Here is an 11,965-nt window from a genome sequence, read left to right on the forward strand (position 1 = left end):
GCCAAGTTGCCCAGGCGGGTCTCGAACCTGTGGGCTCAGGCAATTCACTCACCTCAGCCTCCCAGAGGCGCGGGATTACAGGCTGAGCCACCGAGCTCGGCTCTATCTTTTATTTTTTGAGTTGGAGTCTTACTCTGCCACCCAGGTTAGAGTGCAGTGGCATGCTAGTGGCCACCGCAGCCTTGCCTTGCTAGGCTCAGGTGATCCTTCTGTCTCAGCCTTCCCAGTAGGTGGAACTAAAGGCGTACACTACCATGCCCAGCTTATTTTTTGACTTATTATAGAGATAAGGTTTCACCAAGTTGCCCAGGCTGGTCTTGAATCCCTGAGCTCAAGCAATCCTCTCATCTCAGCCACCCAAAGTGCTGGGATTACAGGCTTGAGCCACCATGCCTGGCCATAACTGTATCTTTTAATTCTATTTCTTATCTAAATTCTGCCAGTATAGGTTTCATTTCCTTTTGTTATCTTCCTATATCCCCCTGAAGAAGGTATATACCTTCTTATATCTCTTCTTTGAATTTATATTCCACAGTGGCAAAGGATTACATTTATTTTTTATTTTTTGAGTTGGAGTCTCACTCTGTCACTTAGATTGGAGTGCAGTGGCTGCTCCCAGCCACAGCAGCCTCGACCTACTGGGCTCCGGCGATCCTTCTGCCTCAGCCTTCCAAGTAGCTGGAACTACAGGCGTGCGCTACCACATGCGGCTAACTTTTGATTTATTGTAGAGATGAGGTCTCGTCAAGTTGCCCAGGCGAGTTGCGAACCCGTGGGCTCAGGCAATCCACTCACCTTGGCCTCCCAAAGTGCTGGGATTACAGGATGAGCCACCGAGCCCGGACTACATTTATTTTTTAATATGATATGTTTGGTCACTATCTTCATGTCTCTGCTGCAAAATTTTTCTGGTGACTGCTCTTCATCAGCCATTTGTTCTGTCTTTCTCACCTCTTGTTTTGTTATGGTATTGTTGCATAGAGCTTGTGCTAGGTCCTGACTGATAATTAGTTATTTCTGAATGTGGCAAGTTCTTTCTTACAGCTACTTTTAGGATCTTCACACAGTGGAAAGGTCAGGGACGTAAGCCAGCAAGAATTTTTTTTTTACAGGATGGTTTATAAGAGTGAGTTATTTAGTCTTTTCATCGTTTTTGTCAAGAGTTGACAGCTTCAAGGGTATTCAAAATGCAAGTTGCCTCCCTTTATTCTTGTCCTCTTAAATTCCACTTCCTACAAATATGGCTTTTCTCTGTGATTATTCCTTTCAATATGCCTGGCTTGCTGTTTTTTCATAACAAAGTGTACCCAGGAAAGCTTCTGCCATTACTTCTCACATTCAATCCCATGGTCCTACTCAAGGAGTTTCTGATTTTAACCCTCGGGACATGCCAGTAACTTAGAACTATACTTTGCCAGCTTTATCTGAAGTGTGCAGCTTAGAGAGTCCTCTCTCAGCATCCTTCTACACTTCTTTGAGTTTTACTGGATTTGGCAACCCCTCTAGACAACAGACTTCTCTTAGTTTCCTCAAAGATGGAACTTAACTATTTTTCATTTTCCTTAATTTATCTGCAGTAATTCTAAGAGGAGGAGGAACTGGTATCATTACATTGCCATTTTAAAATAAGTTAAGTAAGCAATTTAAGAAGTTTAACTGCACAACGAGAAGCAATTTATTCACAATTGGGAGCATGGAAACAGTGAAATAACTAAGACTATAACTTCAAAACTATTAAAGTATACAACCATAATTATTTATATAATTTTAAGCTTTTAAAAAATATAACTATATACGGAAAAAGCATATGATGTAATGTCAGATAAGGCAGATTACATAAACTGTACTGAGGTCATAAATAAGCAAAATATATATGCATTCAGGATGAAGAATGAAAGGAAAAAAGAAAACTTTTTTGCTAAGGGTTATGATTATTGATTAACAGTTCTCATTTAAAAATGTTCATTATTGTCACAGCATAATTTGAACTAAAAAAAACACACGTTCCAAAAACACATAAGACTCTTACTGTGGTATCTACAAGACACAGATCATCAAAAGGCACTGACTGGCTCTCCTACGTGCCTGTATTAACTGCATCCTCTCCTTGAACACACGCTCCAAAAGCTGCGTCTTCTGCTCAAGTTCTACCCCAGGCTTCCACAGCAGCCAGTCGCCTCCCCTTCTCCTCTTACCCCATTCCCCTCGTCCACAGAGGCCGACTCTACTCCAAGCAGACCATAAGCTAGTGAGCATTCACAACGCACCACATGCTGTCAGGGCAGCACAGTGAGTAAGAACATGGGCTTTGCCTTTTTGCTTTTTGTTTCTAATAAAGGGCAGCAAAAAAACCAGGCTGCATTTAAAGGCAAATTTAGATTTAAAATCCTTGGGCTCTGGAGACAGCCAGATTAAATAGGGTATGTACAAAATGCCTTTACAATAGTTCCAAGCACACAGGACATTCAATAAAGGGAATTTTAAAAATCTCTTTCAATTTCCCAGCAAGGGAAACAAAACACAATGGTTAAGACAACAGAAAAATAACTTTTTAATTTAAAAAAGTATGCTGAGAAAGTACACTATATACAGATTTTCTGAGACAATTTCAAACCACTACCTTTTCCTTTAACTTTCAAGTTGCTGTTTCAGGGTTCCCACTTATCATAGACATATTGCAATAAACATCTAAAAATCACTATGAATGCATAAATTCAATGTATGACTTGTATAAGTAATACTTTTTATTCTCTAATAATTACAACTAATGAAAAGTATTCAAAATAAAGTATTTTCATTAAAAACTAGCTCACCGATTTTGATGAGAATAAGTTATAACCCACAATTACAAAAGGAAAACAGATTTACCCTTCTCAAATGATCTCCCACTATAAAAATGGCATAAATTACAGGAGTATAAAATGCATATATACTCCAAAAAGGAACTTTTCTTTTGGCTAAGGTCTTTGATCAGTAATGGCAATAATTTTCAATTATTTATTGACAGAAAATGTATATACATTTAAAAATTAGTCTTAAAATTAAATAAAGGATGTAGTTGTTGGAACACGTTCCAAGTGTTCAACAGCTACATATAGCTGTGGCTACTGTACTGGACACTACAGTATAGAATATTTCTTTTACTACAGAGAGTTCTATTAGAAGGTGCTGATTGAGAGAATCTAAGCCGAAAAATAAGTCAAATGTCTATACAGAGGTATTACCAGGTTTCAGTAATGATTATAACATTAGAGGATTCGTCTTGTGATACAGAAGAAAAAAGGGTGTGCTACAGGCTATTGCTTGAAGAAAAAGAAAATATGCAGTAAGATTCTGAGCTCAACTGTAAGTTTCAGGGGACAAGGACGGTGGGTGGGGGTGTACCTATTTTATAGCTTTCCAGATGGCATTGGAGGCAGACAGAAACTGGTCCAGGTCCGCTTTCTCTTCTCATGCTATACAATTCTGAAACAATCTCACCCACACATCTACGAGATGGCAGTATGAAAATGTCCACTTCAACACAGACGGAATGCCGGCCTTCAGATCCATAAGTACAGCTTCCTTTACTCCGTATCTCTACTGGGACTGCTTTAAAAGTATCTCACAACACAGCCAAACCTAAACTCACTCCCTGCCTTGCCTCCTATATACTACAGAATTTGTCTGGCCTTTGTCTGGTTCCTGAAGGTTACCTAGAAGCTCAAGGAATATAGAATTGACCGCACTTTATCCCCACTTCCCGGGAGGGAGTCTCAAAATCCTTGGAATTTCTGCGTGACCAGGTTGTCTTTGCTTTTCATGGTGGGTTCCTCAGGCCACATCTGATAGCTTATGCTCACAGGTGACAGGGTGAGCTCACAGTTTGTGCTAAGGAGATGACTCAGGGCTGGGGATGGCCATGCCGGAAGGTCCACCCATGTGACCACAGGGTTGGGGCTCTGAGCCATGTGGTATCAGCACAACCTTTGGGGAATAGAAGGGCGCTGGAGAATTAGTTCAGCCATGTGGCCAATGATTCAATCATTATGCCTACATAATGAAGCCCCAGTAAAAACTGGACACTGGAGCGCAGGTGAGCCTCGGGCTGGCAACAGTCCACATATTGTCACACACTGACCTGACAGGAGGGTAATGGGGTTTGACTCTATGGAGAAAATATAATGAAGGCTTCCCACTTGAAACCCTCCAAGATTTTGCCTGATGTGTTTCTCCTTTTGGTTGGTTTTGCCAGAAGGCTTTGCGATAATAAAACCGTAATCATAATATAGCACTTTCCTGAGTTATGTAAGCATGAAACCTGAGCAGGTAGTGGTGACCTCAGAATTTATAGCCATCTGGTCAGAAATGACAGCTGCCGGGGGATCCCCCTAACTTGCAGATGGTGTGTGAAGTGAGAACAATTTTGCAAAGGACTGTGTTCTCAGCTTTGAGGCTTGGCTGAACTCTGTGTTGCTGGAGTCAGGAGTCCCTGAAACCGTCAGGTCTGCTCTTCCTAACATGTTCGCTGTCATAGCAAACGGCAGGTCCATTCATCTATCCAGCTGCTGTCACTGATGACTTTCCCCCTCAAGCACCTTTCGTGTCTTTCCACGTCCACTTCCCAGAAGCTATTCACATCTCTGCGACTCCCCTGCAGACTACTAAGTCCGACATGACCTGGTCTTCTCCTCTTTCGTCCCATTCTCCTCACTGCTCATAAAATCATGGCCACAAGTGCCTTCTCTCTGATACCTGACTCACCTCAAAGCCTTTTCACTTGCTGTTCCCTCTGCTTAGAATGTTTTCAGAGATCTTAGCTTGACTGGTTCCTCCTTATCATTCGGGTCATGATTTACATGTCTCGTTCTCAAGGTGATCTGTTTGCTTCCCAATTCCAAGTAGCCTTCTAGTGACTATGTCATCATTTTCACCATAGTACTTATTTTAATTTTGTTTCTGATTTTTCCCTCTCATAGAATTAAACCCCACGTCATATTCAGTGCTGTATTACCAGGGCTTAGAACAGTGTCTGGCACAAAGAAGATATTCACTTACTGAATATCTGAACAGGATATTCAGATATTTCTGAATCCACTGAATTAGGTTATCTCAGCTGTTTCCTCTGACTTTCGTTTTGCCCTCCTCAAATCCATTCTCCACATTGTAGCTTGAGTCATCTTTCTAAAACATCAGTATGATGACATCGCTGCCTCATTAAAAACAGGGCTCACTACTATATTCAGGGAGAGTTCTATCTCTGAGACACATAAGACAGGCCCTTTATTATCTGTGCTCCGTTTACCATTCCCAGTACATCCCCTCTCCCCTTCGAGTCTCCAGCCATGCTGAACTATTGCCAACACTTTCACACTCAGGCCCTCTTGCCTCTCAAACTTCCTGGACGTATCCCTCCCGCCACGACACTCATCTTTCCTCTCATTTGCCTGGTTAACTCTTACTCATCCTTTGGGTCTCCTTCACCATCACTTCCTCCGGAAAACTTTCCCTGATCTTCCAAAATTGAATCAGCTACCCCTCCTGTGTCTCCTACAGTAGTTTCTATCTCACTCCATCCTAGCACTAATTATGGATGTCCAGTAATTATCTGGATACTTGCCTGTGTCCTTCTCAGGAGTATTAGCTCCTTGGGAACAGGGCCTTGTCTTATTCAGTGATACTGCTACCACTGAACACAATGGCTGCTGGCATACTGAAGATGTCTAATATATATTTACTGAATTCATGTATTATACTAGAAAATCTGCTGGCAAATTCAGAAGTCTTTATATTCCATGCTCCCAGTGTTTAATTCAATGTTACCCACAGAGCAGGTGCTCAATAAATACAAAGTAAACTTTAAAGAGTAATGCTTTCTAAAGTATAACTTCATGTGAAAGAAAGAAAAATCAAGGATGCTCAGGTTTCTTGATATTAGGGATATTTATTTAAGGATACTATATGCTTTAAACTAAAAAGATAAACATATAGTTTATGACTAAGCTATATGATCTCTTTTAACATATCTCCTTGCTATAGTGCTATACTATTACTAGCATTTAACTTGGGATATATGCCCACAAAGGGATATTTTAGCCTTTTTTTCAAAATACCTATGTTAATAAATAAGCACTATACGGATCAATTCTAGGGAATCTGTTTATAAGTACTACAATTTAAAGAAATATAAATAAATAAAATTTTTCTTGACAAAAAAACTGCCTACTGTCATTGAAAGATAAGAATTATTATTCTTTGGTACCATGATAACTTATATAAGGATATATACATACACATGTTACCCATAAAGTAACATGACAGGTTTTAAAAATAGAGTTCTAGAAGTTATTCATATAAATTATATTTGTCATTCAAAGTAATCTCTTCTGGAGACTCATTCCAATAATAGAACCAAAGCTCAAAATGTTTTCAAAAACTTTCTTTGGAAACTGACTTTACATCCTGCAACAATTATTCTGAATATTCTCAGATGATAAATCTTCAGCTTTGAAGGTCAGTGTTTATATCTGTATGCAACTAGTCATCAGACACCATGGTTAGTAAATAATCAAAGATCATGACACACTGGATTAAAAATAAGGTATATTTGATCAAAACCACCGGCAATGTACAAGTTTTCTTGTGTAAGCTATATACTTGTTCTGAAAACAATGACAAGAGGGGTTCTAGAAATGTTGAGAGAGAACGAGGGAGAGGGAAAAAGAAGAAAGAAAACAAGGAAACTAGTACTTAACGAGTCAAAGATCCTCTTGAAAATCTGATAAAAATTATGACTCCTTCTCCTGGAAAAACAATAGCTTCCCTATCCCCACTCCAAAAAACCACTTGTGTAGAATATTAGGAAGATATGAACATGCCAGGCATGGTGGCTTATGCCTGTAATCCCAGCACTTTGAGAGGAAGAGGCGAGAGGACTGCCTGAGCCCAGAGGTTCAAGATCAGCCTGGATAAGTTGGCGAGATCTCGTCCTTACAATAAATCAAAAAATTAGCTGGGCATGGTAGTATGTAACTGTGATTCCAGCTACTTGGAAGGCTAAGTGGAAGGATTGCCTGAGCCCAGCAGGTCGAGGCTGTGTTGGCCATGAGCATGCCACTGCACCCTCCTGGGTGACAGAGTGAGATGTCAACTCAAAAAAAAAAAAAAAAAGGTTTGAACACACTGAGGTCCCTCTATGGAAGCCACATTAAGACTCCAAGGTTTAGAGCAGTGGTTTTTTCTTTTCTTTTCTTTCTTTGCTATTGCAACAACAGAAAAAAAATATATACTTTATACTATGACCTAATTTGTACATGCATATTTATAATTTAAAGTTTCACAAAACCATTCTCAACCCTACTGTATGTGATAGTATTCTCTTCTATTTGGTTAAGAAAAATGTTATCATGACCTACTGCACTAATTTTACAATCCATAATCTGAAAATACTAATTTAGAGTAACTGCTGCATAATTGGATTAAGCTAGTGAAAAAGAGAAAATTCATTTGATTATAAAAACTCTGATGTTATTTTAAAATAACAAACATAAAAATCTTTTTAACTTTATAGTCAAAGTCTTCAAGATGTTGAACTCTGGCAAAACTGTATTGTCTTGGTCACTCATCTACATGACTAACTACTGGAGACACTGACAAGTAAGTTACACAATGGCCATCAAACCCCATACCTTAATGTTGGAAAACCATAAATCATTTTCATGCAGAGTGGCAAGGTAGACAGATGTGAGAAGTCCAATGCAAAGGGCAATGATTCCACCAATTGTAAATGACAGAATCTTCCATAATCTTCTACTGGTACAACCTTTTAGAAAAATGGGACAGATGGATAATAAGTCAGCACAAAATTTAGAATTTAACAGTTCTTCTTCAGATTATCAAGTTAGCGAGGTTCCAGCTGCCTGTCACTGGTGAACCTTCCCTGTCCTCAGCAGATGCTCCTTTCTACGGTTCCACAGACCTGTTTTCCTTCTTTCATTACAGTCATTGACCCATCGTGCAGAACTGTTCACTTGTCCATTCTGTCAACTAGAATTGGGCTTCTTGAAGACAAGTGCATCATCTCACTCACCTTTTATACCCAGGGCCTATGTCTGGCATGTTTAACAATCACAGTTTAACTATGAAGTTTGTTAAATGGAGGAATGATTGGGTTAGGGTCTAGGATGTACTCAATCTTTTAAATGATCTTCTTAAGCTTTTGGTTTATCCATTAAAAACTCTAAAAAAACTCAATTACTTAAAAATTTCGAAACCCATAGAAAAAAATAATCCATCATAACTCAAGTTAAAGGATAAGTAAACTAGGAAAAATATTTATAGCACATGTAAGAAAGCTTAAATATCCATAATATAAGACGAATACTTTCAGGACAATAAAAAAGATGAAAATTTCAGTAAGAAACAGATTGAGGACATAAACGGGCCATGCATAAAATAAAAAATGCCAGTAAGAATAACAAGGCATTCAGATTCATTAGGGTTAAAGAAATGCAAATCGAAACAATGGGTTATACTTTTAAAAACTTTTTAAAAGTTATACTTTTAAAAATGCAAAGACTCTGTTTTGTTAAGGGTATAAAAAAATAGGTATCTTCAAACGCCGAGGGTAGAAGAATAAGTAGGTACCTCTCTGGAAGGCAGTATGGCGACACGGAGTCAAAGCGACTAGAATGAGCATACCGTTTGATGAAGAACTCTACATCTAGGCATATACCCTGTCATGGTTGGATACTTGACCCCTCCAAACCTCATGTTGAAACTGGACCCCCAGTGCTGGAGATGGGGTCTAACGGGAGGTATCTGGGTCACCGTGGTGACTTCCCTTGGTGCCATTCCCACTGTGAGTGCCTCCTCCATTAGTTCCGACTAGAGCCGGTTGTTAAAAAGAGCCTGACAACTTCCCCTGGGCCCCTACTTGCCTTCTCTCTTATGTGATCTTCCCTCCTCCCATTAATGGAAGCAGCTTGAACCCCCTCACCAGACATAGATGCTGACACCATGCTCCTTATACAGTCCAAAGAATCATAAGCCAAATAAACCTCTTTTCTTTATAAATTACCCAGCCTCAGGCATTCTTTTACAGTAACACAAAAGGACTAAGACATACCTAAAGTTTTGGGCAAACATTTGGCCACAAGGATATTTGTCAGATTTGTTTGCATAAATAAAAGATTAGAAAACTACCTTACTATTCAACAATAATTTAATTAAATAAATTATATCACAGCTACACAGTGGAATACTGTATCTTGAAAATATTTTAAAAATATATTGACTAACTTATGACTTACTAGAGAAAAACAGCATGTAAACCCTAATTTTGTAAAATTACATATGATTGTGAGTATACATATGCAGAGTATGACATTTAGATAGAAAGGCAGTGTCATTAAGAGCAGTCTCAGGATGGGTGGGTTTATGGGAGCTTTTTCCTTGTTTTTAACTTTTCTTTAGTTTTCATGGCTTTTCTGAGATGAATAAATACTTTTGGTAAGATGAACAATTCTCAAAATTATGTTTTAATTAAAAATGAATGGGCCGGGCTCGGTGGCTCAGCCTGTAATCCTGCGCTTTGGGAGGCTGAGATGAGTGGACTGCCTGAGCCCGTGGGTTTGAGACCCGCCTGGGCAACTTGGTGAGACCTCATCTCTACAACAAATCAAAAATCAGCCGGGCATGGAAGCGCGTGCCTGTAGTTCCAGCTACCTGGAAGGCTGAGGCGGAAGGATCGCCGGAGCCCAGCAGGTTGAGGCTGTGGTGGCTGGGAACGACCACTGCACTCCAGTCTGGGTGACAGAGTGAGACTCCAACTCAAAGAAAAACAAAAAACGAACAAACTTGAATTTGCATTGTATAAAGTCTTCCTAGAGTGCCTTGTAATGTCCGAAATGCATTACTCACTGATGGCTGAGCTGGGTGGCATGATCTCTTATTACAGATTACTTTTATTTTATTAAACTCTTTCCCCAAATTACTTTGCCAGCTCTGGCTGGTAAGAATTAACATGGCTGCAAATAAGGTAAAATCTGTCAGATATCCAAAATGGCTGATGGGCATGGAATTTTTTCATGCTAATTTTTAAAATCCTGGCCATGTTTGGTTACAAAAGCAACTCAGGAAGCAAGAAGATGGCAATTAATGCCATTTGATGCCTCACGTAGCAAGTCTTCAGCATTACATAAACAACTTACCAAGTTCTGATCACTTTTCCCACCAAAAAAGGGGAGAAAATTTCAGGAATCTGACTAAAATGAAAGAATAAAAAAATTTTGATCCACTTTCCAATACTTTAATGAAACGAGAAACTCATCCACCAAGGCAAGGCTGCCTAGTGTGAACAGCAGATATAAAACAGAAAAATTAGAGACAGACAAAAATCCGAATGGTAGGGAAAAGCATTACTCTAGAGGGTCAAAGGACCAGACTGGTACAAACATAAGCCGATGAACAGGCAACTAACAAAGGTCCTAATAAATGCTCTTTCATCATTTATCTAATCGTAACTGTGAAACCAATACAATAAAATCGCAATCAGAACATTAGGGTGCTATAACAAGTTTCCTCAACTGTTAGTTCTCACCAAATTTTTACCCTTTTGGAGAGTGATATTTTAATATGCAGAAATAAAAGCAACCCAAAATGCTGTTTTAGCTGAAATCACTTACCAGATGGTAATTTATTTTCCAACTTCACATTTTCTTCTTGTGCTGGAAAATCCTCAGAAACTTCTGTCGTTTTTAATCCTTTTCTTTGCCGGATGGACATCATGATGTCAGAGTTACATGCATTTTCTTCCAACCACACCTACAAACAACACAGAAATAAAAGGCCCGTCCATATCCCAGCACCCTCTCCCCCAACACACCTGTGCTCACCTGCGCTTAAGAGACTTTGTGTCTTCATGCCCTCCCATTTTCCCATCCAAGTCTTAACCAGCCTTCAGAGCTCCACTCAAGACACAATGCACATATTTACTTAACTCAACCAGATTTACGAAGCACCCGTTCTACCGCAGGCACGGCAAGGAGTCAGGAAAACAGGTGAGCAACAGCCAAGCTGCAGCCCTTCTTCCAGGAAACCCCCTTTCTCTGGGTGCTCCAGTCCCTGCTGACCTCTTCGCTCCCTGAGCTATAGCAGTTACCCCGCCATATGTCACAAAACTAGTTTTGTGTTATTTCCTCCAGTTCCACAGGCGGTTGCAGGTCTTCTGTATCTCCCAAGGGAGTGACCATGTGGCTTCGGAGATCTGAAATACTGTTTTGTCGCAGGTATGTGAAGCTTAGCCCCAGTGTTCTCGAACACAAGCCACACTGGAAGCTTCAGGGATGTGCCTCAGTGGAGATGACAGCGGGGGTGTGCCAATCGGGGCAGCTGCGCCCCAGGGAGTGACGGTGGGAGTAACCGCGGGGCGCAGGAGCCAGGTTTGGAAGCACAAGTGGGAGGCGGGGGCGTGGTGGCAGTGAGTAAGCGGGTTCCAGTCCCCGGCACGCCTCGCTTCACTCCTCTGCGTCATGAGCAGCGTTTCATTAAGTATCATTTTTGAGATATTTTATTTTGACACATTTTACGACTCACCACACATGACCAGCGGCCTGGCATGGTCGTTCTCCCGTCTGACCACTTCCCAAAGGCTTGCTCTACAGAACAGAGCCAGGCAACACCGCCCAATTCACTGGCTCACTCAGACCAGAAAACGTGAGAAGCAAAGCAGGTCTCAGCGCCGGGCCTTCGAGCCCAGAAAGGGGGTAGCCGGGCGGACAGCGCGACGCGTGTCAGCAGTCTCCCGGCCAGACCCGGGCTTCGCCCCCGGGCGCCTTCGGCCTAGAGGGAGGGGGTTTCTGCAGGCCCACCACACACACGCCCTCGGACACCGGAGGCCGAAAGCCGACAGACGCGGAGGCGCCAGTCTTGCGTCGGGCGCCGCGGCAGCCCCGCCGGCGAGGCAGCAAAAGTTCCTCCGTCCGAT

General features: G+C 41.0%; 1 protein-coding gene across 1 annotated transcript in view; it reads right to left on the bottom strand.

Annotated features, from left to right (window-relative positions):
* DPY19L3 (dpy-19 like 3 (C. elegans)) overlaps positions 1-10,811 on the bottom strand; it is an 85,700-nt gene extending 74,889 nt beyond the window's left edge. Inside the window, exons 1-2 of the mRNA XM_008069415.2 lie at positions 10,665-10,811; positions 7,668-7,801 (exon numbers count right to left, since the gene is read on the bottom strand). Coding sequence (XP_008067606.2) covers positions 7,668-7,801; positions 10,665-10,767 — 237 coding nt within the window. The 5' untranslated portion in view covers positions 10,768-10,811. The remainder of the gene's footprint in view (positions 1-7,667; positions 7,802-10,664) is intronic.
* Positions 10,812-11,965: the final 1,154 nt, after the last annotated feature.

This window comes from Carlito syrichta, unplaced genomic scaffold (assembly GCF_000164805.1).
Source record: "Carlito syrichta isolate Samal-C Ts95f unplaced genomic scaffold, Tarsius_syrichta-2.0.1 Scaffold312007, whole genome shotgun sequence".
Classification (NCBI taxonomy): domain Eukaryota; kingdom Metazoa; phylum Chordata; class Mammalia; order Primates; family Tarsiidae; genus Carlito; species Carlito syrichta.